General features: G+C 33.4%; 2 protein-coding genes across 3 annotated transcripts; one reads left to right on the forward strand and one right to left on the reverse strand.

Moving 5' to 3' along the window:
- Positions 1 to 606: 606 nt before the first annotated feature.
- On the forward strand, positions 607 to 5,547 carry LOC110705837 (two-component response regulator ARR12-like). 2 transcript variants are annotated; one of them, XM_021883775.1, is made up of 7 exons: positions 607 to 1,115; positions 1,928 to 2,080; positions 2,891 to 3,280; positions 3,822 to 3,898; positions 3,989 to 4,474; positions 4,628 to 5,005; positions 5,281 to 5,547. In XM_021883775.1, exons 1-6 carry the CDS (start codon positions 986 to 988, stop codon positions 4,982 to 4,984), a joined length of 1,593 nt encoding a protein of 530 aa, XP_021739467.1. In that variant the 5' UTR covers positions 607 to 985; the 3' UTR covers positions 4,985 to 5,005; positions 5,281 to 5,547. The 2 variants fall into 2 exon arrangements, with proteins under 2 accessions (XP_021739467.1, XP_021739462.1); XM_021883770.1 differs by having other exon boundaries at positions 3,989 to 5,005.
- A 592-nt stretch (positions 5,548 to 6,139) lies between these two features.
- On the reverse strand, positions 6,140 to 9,410 carry LOC110704638 (brassinosteroid-related acyltransferase 1-like). The gene is made up of 3 exons (XM_021882457.1): positions 8,961 to 9,410; positions 7,582 to 8,037; positions 6,140 to 6,976 (listed from the first exon to the last, which is right to left on the reverse strand). Exons 1-3 carry the CDS (start codon positions 9,369 to 9,371, stop codon positions 6,470 to 6,472), a joined length of 1,374 nt encoding a protein of 457 aa, XP_021738149.1. The 5' UTR covers positions 9,372 to 9,410; the 3' UTR covers positions 6,140 to 6,469.
- Positions 9,411 to 12,695: the final 3,285 nt, after the last annotated feature.

Consider the following 12,695-nt stretch of genomic DNA (forward strand, 5'->3'; position numbering starts at 1 on the left):
AATCTTTGCCCTTCAATCTTTTGCCTCGTGAACCGCAACTTGTGCCAAAGTTGCACATAAAAAAAAACGGAGGTAGTATAAATGTTTGTGTGCATTTATGTCCTAGTACTAGCTTATCACTTGCTTATGAAGGTAGAGACTAGAGATGAATGGATGATCCATGCCTCTTGCTTATCACTTGCATTTATGTCCTAGTACTAGCTTATCACTTGCTTATGAAGGTAGAGACTAGAGATGAATGGATGATCCATGCCTCTTGCTTTTGAAATTGACTTTGATTATTTATATAATACTTATAATTATAATCATTATATACTTATATACAATTATATTTTTTTGACAGAGTACTTGATTGTTATTACATGTGTTATACTTCGTACGGAGTATATAAATTAAAATTTTTTACTCGTAATTAAAAAAAATAAAAAAATACCTTACAATTGAAAAAAAAAACCTAAATAAAAGGAGCAACACTTTCAGCAAGTCTGACTGCTTGCATGCTTCATCCAGCTTTCGCAGTGCCATCCATATATGGTTAAACGTTAAAGTCAGATTCCATATAATTTTCTAACATTTAATTCTCATAATTTAAAATTTAATCAATTAATTATTTTAATTAATTGATTGACAAATATTAAAAAAAAAAGAAAGAAAAGAAAAAGAAAAAAGAAAGCAGAGTACCTATATTCCTAATTCAAAGTCTTCCTTTTTACTCCCTTTTAAGTTTTAACTCTTTCCATCCATCCTATTATCCTGTCTTTCTCTTTCTGCAAATAAATTCTCAAAAATTTCTCAGTTGAAATTCATTGATAGTGACTTTAACTAATTCTTACTGTTTTTTTTATATATTTTTTTTCTCTCTCCTCATTTAGACTTTTAGTATTGCTCTGTTTTAAAACAGGAGAAAAGCAGAGTTCACAAATCTCCCTAAAAAAAAAAAAAGATAAGAACTTGTTGAGTTTTTGGGGATAATTTGGTGAAAAAGATGACGGTTGAACAAAGAGAAGATGAATCAATTGATCAATTTCCAGTGGGCATGAGAGTTTTGGCTGTTGATGATGACCCTATTTGTCTTAGGCTTCTGGAATCTCTCTTGAGAAAATGCCAATATCATGGTATGTTTTCTTAAATTTATTATCTGTTATTTTTATTTCATTAATTTTTTTTTTCTTATAATGGGATTTTAGATTTATGATGATTTTCTTGGATTTCTGTATAATTTGTTAGTAATAATTTTATACTTCATTTCTTTCCCTAGAATAATTTTCTGTGTTGTTTACTAATAATTGCTCTGAAAGTGCTCTAATTTGCTACTCTTAATTTAACAATGAAATGCAATTCTTAATTTTTTTTTTTGGATTTTCCCCCTGTTTTATTGTGTGTTTGTTATTGATTTTGCATCTGGATGATTTTATAATAATTCAGATATTATATGTATTTTTTTTTTTTCCAATTTGTGAATTTTCAGCATGATTTTTAGTTTCTTTGCAATCAATAGATTCTCAGATTTGCGTTGAAAAGATTGTGACTTTGTGTGTGTGTGTGTGTGTGTTTTTTTTTTTTTTTTTTTTTTTTTTTTGTTTTTGTCAATTTAGATCCTCAGATTGAATGCCTATAATTTGGGTTTATTTGATTTATAATCTACAGTAACTAAATTTGTAATATGAACAATCTGTGAAGTTGGGTTGAATTTTCTACCCCATATCATATTTTTTGAGTAATTAGCTTTGACCGGTGAGATCTATTTGCAAACTTTAAGGGGATATTACTGACTTGTCCTTTAATTTTTCCATATTTTAATAATTTGGAATTTGCTAATATTGTTGCAAAATCAGTGTAACAATGTCTATAAGTTTCAACTGCATGATTCAATTTTTTTTTTTTTGGTAAATGATGGTCTGATGTATGAGAGTTTTGAACATTGTAGTTACGACGACAAGCCAAGCCATTAAGGCTCTGAAGATGCTGAGGGAAAACAAGAACATGTTCGATCTCGTGATTAGCGATGTTCATATGCCGGACATGGATGGTTTTAAGTTGCTTGAGTTTGTTGGGCTTGAGATGGACCTGCCTGTTATAAGTAAGCTATGAAAATCATTTTATTGTTGATTTCATTTCCTTTTAATTCATATTCTGTGTATCTTCTACTTATAGAAATATGTTTAATTGTAGAAATCAATTTGATTCATTTCATTATTATACAATAATGTAGAATATCTGCATTGATGGGGTGTATTTCCAGAATGATTATTGCATATGAAATAAATTAAGGACTTGATTGTAGGCTCAATTTGCTTGGTTACATTCACCTCACTTCAATTTGATGATTTCTTTTAAAGACTTATCAAATTGGTTAGTCAGGGCAGTTCTAAGCCAGTTAGTTTGGAGGCGGGTTTATTTGGATAAACTTTTGTGTATTTATTGTGGAATGCTCTCTTCGCTTGTAATAAAGTCATAATGCTATTTGGGGATGCCTAGAAAAATTTGTCATCTTCAACGAAGTAGAGTTAGACTAATACTGAATTTCCAAACATACTCTCACGTAAATAGAACATTGGACTGTTGGAGAAATAATTTAAAGGAGGCAACTATCAGTAAGACAGTTGAAGCAAAATTAAAGTGAACACTTAGTTATGAGGGGGGTTAAGGAAAAATGTGAATACTAACTTTGAACATAGAGTTTTCAGTGGGTTTTGTGTAAGAAAATCTTGTTTAAACACCGGAATATTTGGGGCAGGCTTGGTGTATGTAATAGTGGATCGACTTTTAAGCGGCTAATTAGAGTGATTGTCCTTTTATGTGGGTTATTACTAAATCACAATGGATTAGTGATTGGGATGGTGATTCTCACCAAGTTTACGTGCTAAAATGGGAAAACTTATCTTTACAGTGCTGTCTGCTAATGGTGATCCCAAGCTGGTAATGAAAGGGATTACGCATGGAGCTTGTGATTACTTGCTTAAGCCCGTGAGGTTGGAGGAGCTGAAGAATATCTGGCAGCATGTAGTCAGGAGAAAGAAGTTTGATCCTAAGGACCGAAACAGCTCTTACAGCCTGGACAAGAATTCCGGTGGAGATAATGGAACTGGAGGTGCAAACTCTGATCAAGATGCGAAATTTTGTAGAAAGAGGAAGGACCAAAACGCGGATGATGATGAAGACGAAGATGAGGATGATAATGAAAATGAAGACCCTTCTGCTCAGAAGAAACCCCGTGTTGTCTGGTCCGTGGATCTGCATCGCAAGTTTGTTGCTGCTGTTAACCAGCTTGGTCTTGAGAGTATGTTCCCTCTTATTCTCCTGTTCTTGCAGAATTTATGATGATTCTATAGTTTCCTTTTGATGGTCATTCTACATTTCCATGAAGTTGATATGATTGACTTCCTTTGGATCTAGCATGTTACTCCTTCAATGAAGGAATTCTCGGTTTTTTCTTCAATCTTGGTTGATTATATAGAATTGTCTGATCCTAATATATACCTTAATTTATATTATAGTATCAGCTATCAAGCTACATAGGAACATCATGAGGTACCGAGGACACATTATCACCAAATTTTGCTATTAATATGTAATTCAACTTATAATGATGATTGTAATGCTTCATTTCTGATCCAAGAGCTCTGAAGGGGTCCAGAGAGTAGTGCAAGATTGTTCTTGTAGCATTATTTACAATTTTTTTTTTTTTTTTTTTTTTGAGGAAAGCATTATTTACAATTTAACTTCATTATTCTTGTCATCATTGATAGCTATTGTACTTTGTACTTGAGAGTTGAGATTCTAATTTTAAATGTTGATTATGTATTCTTTTTGAAATGCAGAAGCTGTGCCTAAGAAAATCCTGGAGTTAATGAATGTCGATAAGCTTACTAGAGAAAATGTGGCCAGTCATCTCCAAGTAAATTTCCGCAAACTCTGTTTTTTTATATTTGTAGAAAAACACTGTTTTCTCAAACTTAGAGTTTTCCTTCTCTTTTGTGTTTTCTAGAAATATCGATTGTATTTGAAAAGAATCAGCGCAGTGGCTAATCAGCAAGCTAACATGGCTGCCGCGTTTGGAGGACCTGATTATCTCAGAATGAACGCAGTGAATTTTCATGGCTTCAATGCGAGTCCACAATTCCATAACAACTCTCTGAGACCCATCCCGCCCCCTGGAGTCCTGGGCAGGTTGAACACTCCAGCTGGGATGGGCGGCCTTCACGGACTCCCTCCTTCTGGACTTATTCAGTTGAGCCAGCCCCAAAATCCAACTTCTTCCATCACTGACTCCAAATTCCACCCCAACTTGTTTGCTGGGGATCATACTGGCAATGTACTTCAAGGGATGCCGACATCATTGGAATTTGATCAACTCCACAAAAATAATACCATCTTAAGTGGCTCAAGCAATTCAATTCTCAGCCTTCCTAACAGTTCATTGACGATGCAAGGTCGTTCTTCTCAAGAAAGACAAAGTCTTGACAGTTTTGAGGTGAACATGAATTCTGCCCCTAACTTGTTGGATCATAATAGATGTAGTAGCAGTTGGCCTGCAGCTGTCCAATCGCAGCCAAATTCTATGAGTCCCATGGACAATAGGGTGCATGATTTTTCACCAAATATCTCTATCCAAAACCGGTTGCAGAACTCGAACATGATGGGTGAGAATATGATGCAGAACACGAGTCATGTGGCCAAGCAAGTATGGGATGTAGATTTTTTGGATGGCTCGGCGAATCCTTCAGTGACTGGCACTCACAGTGCATACAATCCAAGCAGCAGGAATAGAGATACAGGATATGATATGATGGGACAACCGGGGTTTGATTGCTTAGCCACCCAGCATGACCAGATGCTCCAAAATTCAGCAGTTGACGTGACAAGAAAAACAAAGCAAGGGCAGTTCATGGAACAAGGAGGGAGGCCTCTGGGCAACTATAATGCTGGTAATGGTGCCGGGTCTTTGGAAGATGTTGTGACTGCGATGTTTAAGCCTGTATGATCTTTCGTTTTCTTTGTGCAGGTATTCTTCTTGAACTAGGTTCACACCCTTGATTATTGAATCTGATGTGCTGAAAATTATCCTGTAAAACTTGTTACTTCACTGTGGGGTCTGAAGCCACTGAAGTCAGTTCTATATTCCCCTTTTCAAAATTATCGTAGTTGAAAGACCTTTTGCAGGATAGGAATTCATACCTTTGTGAAAGCATGCCTATAAGTTAACTTGTAGTTTGTATGTCACCATGTTTTGAGCAATGCTGGTTTTTGTTTTAAACTAATTTGTTGTTTCTGTTTCAGGAACAGGATGTGAAAATGTTGAAGAATGGGGATTTTGAATCTGATATGTATTCCTAGTTAGTTGAAGGCTTGTTTAATGGTAGAAGGTAAACAGGAGAAGCACAGCCCGATTCAGGGAATCTCCTTTATTTGTAATTTTATGATACATTTGCTACCTTTGTTTTAGGCTAAGTAGTTGCTGTTCTAAATAAATGTTATGGTTAGTTGGTACTCAGATGCTTACCATGCCCCATTCTCTAATTTAAGGTTTTGTTCTTTTCACATGAATCGCGTTTTTCGAATATATCTGAAATTTGCTTCCATCTAGACTTTCTTGAAGTTATATGTACAAGCTCAACATACCGCCTATGTCCTATGCAGTCTTTTTTCAAGGCAATTAAGTTAACACGATGGCCTAGAAGTTCAAACACATTTAAATAAACGCTATCCAAATTCAAGTCACAATTAATTGAATTTCAAGTGAATAGAACATGCATCTACATCCTTACCGTTATTTGTGCCTTTATGCTAAACATTTAATGATTTCCATTTTTAATTATGTTTATGATTATAATTTGATATGTATTTTGTCAGATTCGAAATGTACAGATTTCATGGTATCCAGGCATCTATTGGATGAGGTAGTGATAGTATCCCATTATTACTCCTCTGACATGTAGATGCAATCAAATGATATCCCATCTCTGAACAAGATATTTATTTATCTACTGGAAAAAATAATAAAGACAATAATTTTTTTGTACTACCTCTTATGTTAAAGACATTTTTGTCAGATTTATCTTTCAACAATGCAAAGATCCCACCAATATGATTAATAATCATAATGCCAAAGTACACAAACATTTAATTTCAGGGTAAATATTTGCTAATGTCACCTTACATAAGCATGAAAGAAGCCAAATTATCTAGGGCTATAATTTACAACCTTCTTCATCACCCATTCATACGTTGACACATTTAATTTTAGCCGTTAACATCTATTCCACCGGAAGATTTTACAATGGTTACAAATTACAATATATTTGTTGTCATTACAACAGTACGTAAGATTAATTAATAATTAGTGTAATTTTTTTTTCTTTCGATGGCTACAATAAAGTTGTAGCTATTGTAATATATTCTAAGAGAAATATGTAACAATAGTAAATAAAATTAGATGAACAAACCAAAATAAAATAAATTGTGGGTGTTAAGAAATATTGTTGAGGAAATAGTGAGAAAATGTAGTAAGGATTTGTGAGTTTAATCCAATCCTCACATCAATACCTTTGTCTTCCTTAGGACTTTGCATAAAATATGCAACTTGTGGGACAGGAGGAGTTAAAGGGCATGCAGAAACAGCTGAATTTGCATAAGGGTGCATGAAATTAACCTTGTGAAATGGCATTCTAGTCCAATCTGAGACCATGGTGAGCTCCCTTAGGGATGGTAGGGCGTCCCCAGACCCCTCGAGTACCTCGAGATACGTGCTAACGTAATCATTGTCAACGGAGTTCTTGGCCATTTTGATCTTGTTGACAAGGGTTTCATAGCTTGCGAGCTCAAGCTCACCGGCAGTGAGAGCGACGGAGGCTAGAACATAAGCATTTCCACTAAAGCCTTGGGAGAGTTGGGGTGTGAGTCTGGTCCTTGTGTCTACTGCAAATTGGAGACATACCATTCTTTCTCTTCTTAGCCCAAGTGCTTTTGTTCTTGCCTGTAGTATTGTATATTAGTCCATAATACATGCTACTCGTATAGTATAAGATTAAATATTTAAATGTTGTAAACTTATAATGAACATAAATCTTACTAGCTATTAATCAAACTATAAATAGATATAGCATTCATCAGAACTCGCGTTTTAATGTTGTTTTCTGGGTTTCCTTATAATTAATAATGTAGCTACGTTCAATCATCTCTCAAACCGTGACCTAACATGTGTGAAATGGTACGTGGTACATACATGTTAAACTGATACACCTGTAGACTAAACACTAAAGCTAGTTTAACAAAAGTAGGTAGCAAATAGTGCTACCGTGCTCATTCCATGTACCAATTCAAAGAGTAACACAACTTCAATATAACTGCGCAAATCTTAAGTCAATTGCTTATTAGCAGATGATTTCCATGCTTATGATAACCAAATATTCATTCAAACACACTTAATAGTTAATACCTAGATGACAATGCATTACGTTGTTCGTCCATTTTGTACTTAACATGAACAACAGTATATAATAAAATATTAAAATCCAATTCAAAGTTGTACAGTTAGGTTTAACCAATTATTGATTGTTGAGACCAGCTCAGAACACTTACCTTCCATAGGTGTGCAGTGACAATCTCAAAAGATGAACACGACGAGGAAGAGTAGCTATTAAGGCCATAAGTTCTCCTCTTCAAGGTATCAATCATCGACGAGGTGAAGTGAAAGGTCCTTAGAGCACAATCATCTTTAATAGACGACGGCACAAACAATTGAGGATTCATAAGCATGCCACCACTAGGAGCTGCTTGGGTGATCAATTGGTACAAATGTTGAATAGCCGCGACTTTTGTTAATGCAGCTTCTGGATTATTATTGTTGGAATTGAGGTGTAACAATCTTTCTCTGTCATGCACAGGTTTATGCCAATCAAGTGCCTTAATTCCAAGCTTAGTAGCTTGAGTTTTGGAAGCCCAAGCTGATAAAAAATTGAAGGTTGCTTGTCCATCGAAAAGTGCATGACTTGTTCCTACCCCAATTGAGTAGCCTCCACATCCAAATTTTGTCACCTGCACTAACACTTTTAAGTCATGCGTGCATAGATTAATCAAACAAGTAAAGAGTATGGTTACAAACGATGCAATCGTATGCCACACAACTCTAACTAAATCGAGGAACTCCTAGTTGATCCTTGAGATTATATTGGAGTAAATTAAGTTAACGCCCTATTTAGTTAGGGAGATCCCAGAATACCTACATGGCTACACATGTATTAAAAATATTATAAATTTGTTCCGAGTATGGACTAGATCGATAGTCTGATCCCGGAGAGTATATATACTTCCGTTTATTAGATCATTGAAGTATACATATAAATACTTTGTATAATTTACTATTGGCAAATAAATTCATGGATATTAATATTTCAAGTGAATTCGTTAATTAGTACGTGATTCACTTGAAATTTCTAAAAAATATGGTCTAATTTTAGAGAATATAATAAAATTAAATACTGCACTTGCAATAATGAGTCATGAACATTATTTATAATAAAAATTTATATGTAGGAATATCTTTTTGATAAAATAAGGAGTATTTAAATTTTCCTCTTTGGGTATGAACAAACAAGAAAACAAATCAACAAGAGTGAAAGAAGCGCAACAGCTTTTATATACAAAATTAAAAACTAAAGTGTATGTTTTAGAACATTAATAAGATCATATAACCTTCATGGTACACATCAAGTACAACTATAAACTTACAAATTACAAAACCTTTCTGACTTTCATCTTTTTTTATATTATTTGGAACAAAATGAAATTTTATTGGAGTTAAGGCAATTCAAGGACTTTGGACTTAATTTATGTTATACTATATGTATACGAAGTAATATATAACATACATATTATAGTGAAACTTGCAATAATATACACGTATTAAAATGTAAATATTCTAATAAAGAGTTAAAATATACCAAATTAGACTAAATTACCTGAGCAACAAGAAGGGGCATCTCAGAAGTAGGCTTATAAACCAAATTATCAAAAAACTCATTATATTGAAAAAGATTACCAAGATCCGAAACCCTAGTTTGTGTAACAGCTTCAACCATAATTGCACCGCCATTGTTGCACCAAAGATCAAGCTTATTCCCATTATTAGGGTTTTTGCTTAATCTCCCAGCTGCCGGGTACCACAGCGACAACGTCTCCTCTAAACCCAATTTCAAGCTACTAAATAAATAATCATTACTATAATTATGATTATGAGAAGGATTATAGAAAAACACCAAGTACATAAGTGTAGGACATTGCCTATCTAAATTGGAAAGCTTCATAATTTTGGTAGGTTGCATGGTTTTTGGATATACATTTACCTTTTTTGTTACAAAAACACTAGCCATGATTTTTTGCTAAATAAAACTTATAAATTAGTGTAATATGTAATAGAGTAAAAATGAATAATTTGGTTTTAATGAGATATAGATGAATGAGGGTTTATGAACATATATAAGGAGAGACTGAGTAGAAGATAATGATATGTAGCTAGGGAAGTAGATTCCTAGCAGCCGACCTTTGTCTCTATTAATGGGTTTTGTTTAATCTATCGTATTAATAAATTAATTAGAATGGTTTTTGCCCTTAAAAAATAAAAATAAAAAATCCTTAACTTGCAAAAAATCCATTGAATTTGCATGGTACTGTACCTATATTTGTGTAAATGACATGAAAGTTAAAATTTATATAATTATATTTGACTACATATTATTTATTGTCTGGTTCCCACTGTTTTTTTATTCTTATTTTATCTAATAAATTGACAGAGATAAAGATATGCACGGTTAAAAGGTGGCCGGTTCGTCCATATACTATGAGTAGTTTCTATAATTTTCTAAAAATAGTTGTACACTAAATTATAAAAATGAAGTATATATATTTCAGGAATAATTAATAATAAAAATATAATGTATAAAGTTGAGGTGCAAAACTTATATTCATGAACCTGCTTGAATTAAATTTAATACATAAAGGATGAAATGTTATGGTTGTCCAAGTGATTTTTAATTAATAAGTGATTAAGCTGTTAATAATGGGAAACAAATGCAGTTGTTAAGGCAGAAAAGTAGCAAAATAATGAAGAGAGACAAAGGTGTTGTAAAAAGTGTTTTGATTCTAGTTACAGCGAGCTTTGTTTGCAATGTTTTGAAGTACCCAAGAAATTCTGGTAACATACAGGTGCTCTCCAAGAATTTTCTTGTCTTTGGTCGAAAAATCTTTGTTACCAATCAAGTTGTCCATCGCCAACTTTTTCCAATATAATGGAGGTGTACTCTCTTCGTCCAGAATTGATAGATGGTCACATCCCATGTAATTTAATATGAAGGATATACAATGTTCGGAAGGAGTTGTCACATTTCCCTATGTTATTATTATTATAATAGTTTATGCTAATTAAATTAATAGTATTTTCTAATACGCACGACTGTTGTTTCACATTAATGATGAGACGTTGAGAATTCAATACTTATATGAAGTATAATGTACTCTACATATATGCATGTAAAATATGTTAACGTTAGTTAGTGTTTTAGACAATGTGACAACAATATGACTAATACATTATACATATATAACTTGTATGACCACAGTTTAAAGAGGCTAATGAATCAGTAAAGTCATGATGATTTTAGGGTTTTAGAATTCTTATAAGATCAAAGGAGCTGAGGTTCCATCAAAAATTCAATTGATAATGGGGAAGGAGAGCTCTCTTCAACCTTCTAAATGGTTAATATCTCTTCCCTTAATCTTCTAAATGGTTAATATCTCTTCACATTTCACTAACAATGTAACGTATAGTTTGACATTTTAGCATTCTTGCACAATATTAAATTTCAACATGATCTATAATAATAGTTGAGTAGTGGTCATACATGACTCCAAACATCATTATATGACCCTGGAATGCATTCCCTACAATCTCGAGATTTTTCGACATCGAGTCTCGAAACCTCTGAATTTGGTCTAAACTCGTGGATTATATAATAAGCTACATTTTGGATGATATTTGACTGTTTAAAAACTGAAAATGAAAGACCTCAATGTGTTTTTCTTGGACCCCACAAGACCTCAAAAGATCATTTGAGTGTTGGAACCGGCCACTTTGATTTTGCCTCCTTTCATTGGTAAAGGCCACCATGGGCCTTTATGTGACTCACTAATCGTTGTATATGGTTCTTAACAATATTATATGATCCCGAGATGCATTCCTTATAATTTCGTGAGTTTTCGACACCAGACCCCAAAATCTTTGATCCGATTTCGTGTATTATAGCCTTCAAATTTGGATTCAAAGAATAATTTTTTACCAAGCAAGATTATACATCCAGGGCTTCCCAAACGGACTTGGGAGTCCTACTTAGTGCTCAAAACCATCTCATTCATGCTTTAGTACACTCTTTATCGTCATGTTTTAAAATGTCTTCTCTTGTCTTGCCTTACCTTGGCCTTGTTACCTTGTCTTGGCCTTGTGTTGCCTAGCCTTGCTTTAATTAGCCCTAAAGCAAGCCAAGACACTAGGCAATTAAGGTTTAATGAGACTAATTAATCAATAATTTTATAAGACATGATGAATTATTAGAGTAATTAAAGACTCCAAAATGGGGGTTTAGATTTCTTACAAGACCAAATGAGATTTCATCGAAATTCAATTGATAATGGGGGCGGACAGCTCTTCAACCTTCTAAATTGATTAATATCCCTTCCCTTTCCTTATCCATAACAATATAAGACCCCTCAATACTTATGTACAACCTTAAATTTCAACATGATACATAATTAACAACAATCGGTCGACTATACTAATTGTCCTTTTGATTACCGGTTCAATAGTATTAGTCGATAAAAATAGTAAAATCTATATATGAAAATCATTGCTAAATACTTTTCCCTAATAAAATTAAGGTTAATCACACCAATATAATACAATTGGTACCCTTTTTTTATTTTTATTTTTTTGACTAATCAATTAGTACTGTGTATAACACAATATTTCTTAGCATAATTCGACATTATATGTATGGAGAAGACGTCTTATCAGATTGCAACCTCGCTCATGTCAAATTAGTTTGGGAACAAATCAACAAAGTCCCTTGGGAGTGAGGGGGAGGTAGCATGATGTATGAATATGATAAGATGTTAGATGATATGAAGAAAAAATAAAGGTACCTTTTTATACTTTAGTGAAGAAGGTTGGGTTTAGTTTATGAAAAAAAATCGGAGATTCTGTCTGGTCGTACAAACATGATTTTTGTGCACACATTGTACCACTAAAAACTAACACAAAAGAAAAAACATATACTTGTATACATCAAGTCCTAAATAAATAAAAGATTAATTAGTAATAAAATAAGGGGCTGTTTGTTAATAGGGGAAAAAAGAGAGGTGGGAAATTGAAGCAGCAAAGTTAAGCGAGTGATTTGTTGGAAAAACAGGTTGGCAAAGAGAGTTGCTGTTTGAGTTAAAAGCATGCGTGTTTTTGAAGCTCAACTTGTCTTTCTTTGGTTTCCACTTTCCCAGCACTTTGCCGTTTTTCCAGTCACCCCACAATTATCTTTACACTTTTTTACCTTTCTTCCTTTTTTCTCACTTTCTTCCCTCTTTTCTAATCTTATTACTTAATTAAACACTAATAAATTATATTAGGTTGAATTAAAACATACCCAGTTTAT

The sequence above is a fragment of the Chenopodium quinoa genome, unplaced genomic scaffold (assembly GCF_001683475.1).
Source record: "Chenopodium quinoa cultivar QQ74 unplaced genomic scaffold, ASM168347v1, whole genome shotgun sequence".
NCBI classification, from domain to species: Eukaryota; Viridiplantae; Streptophyta; class Magnoliopsida; order Caryophyllales; family Amaranthaceae; genus Chenopodium; species Chenopodium quinoa.

Excerpts from the sequence above, each read along its gene's own strand:
- LOC110705837 (XM_021883770.1), top strand. The coding sequence starts at position 986 with ATGACGGTTGAACAAAGAGAAGATGAATCAATTGATCAATTTCCAGTG. Across the intron at positions 2,081-2,890 it reads GATGGACCTGCCTGTTATAA|TGCTGTCTGCTAATGGTGAT; the intron begins GTAAGCTATGAA and ends TTATCTTTACAG. Across the intron at positions 3,899-3,988 it reads ATGTGGCCAGTCATCTCCAA|AAATATCGATTGTATTTGAA; the intron begins GTAAATTTCCGC and ends TGTGTTTTCTAG.
- LOC110704638 (XM_021882457.1), bottom strand. The coding sequence starts at position 9,371 with ATGGCTAGTGTTTTTGTAACAAAAAAGGTAAATGTATATCCAAAAACC. Across the intron at positions 8,038-8,960 it reads TGCCCCTTCTTGTTGCTCAG|GTGACAAAATTTGGATGTGG; the intron begins GTAATTTAGTCT and ends GTGTTAGTGCAG. Across the intron at positions 6,977-7,581 it reads TCACTGCACACCTATGGAAG|GCAAGAACAAAAGCACTTGG; the intron begins GTAAGTGTTCTG and ends ACAATACTACAG.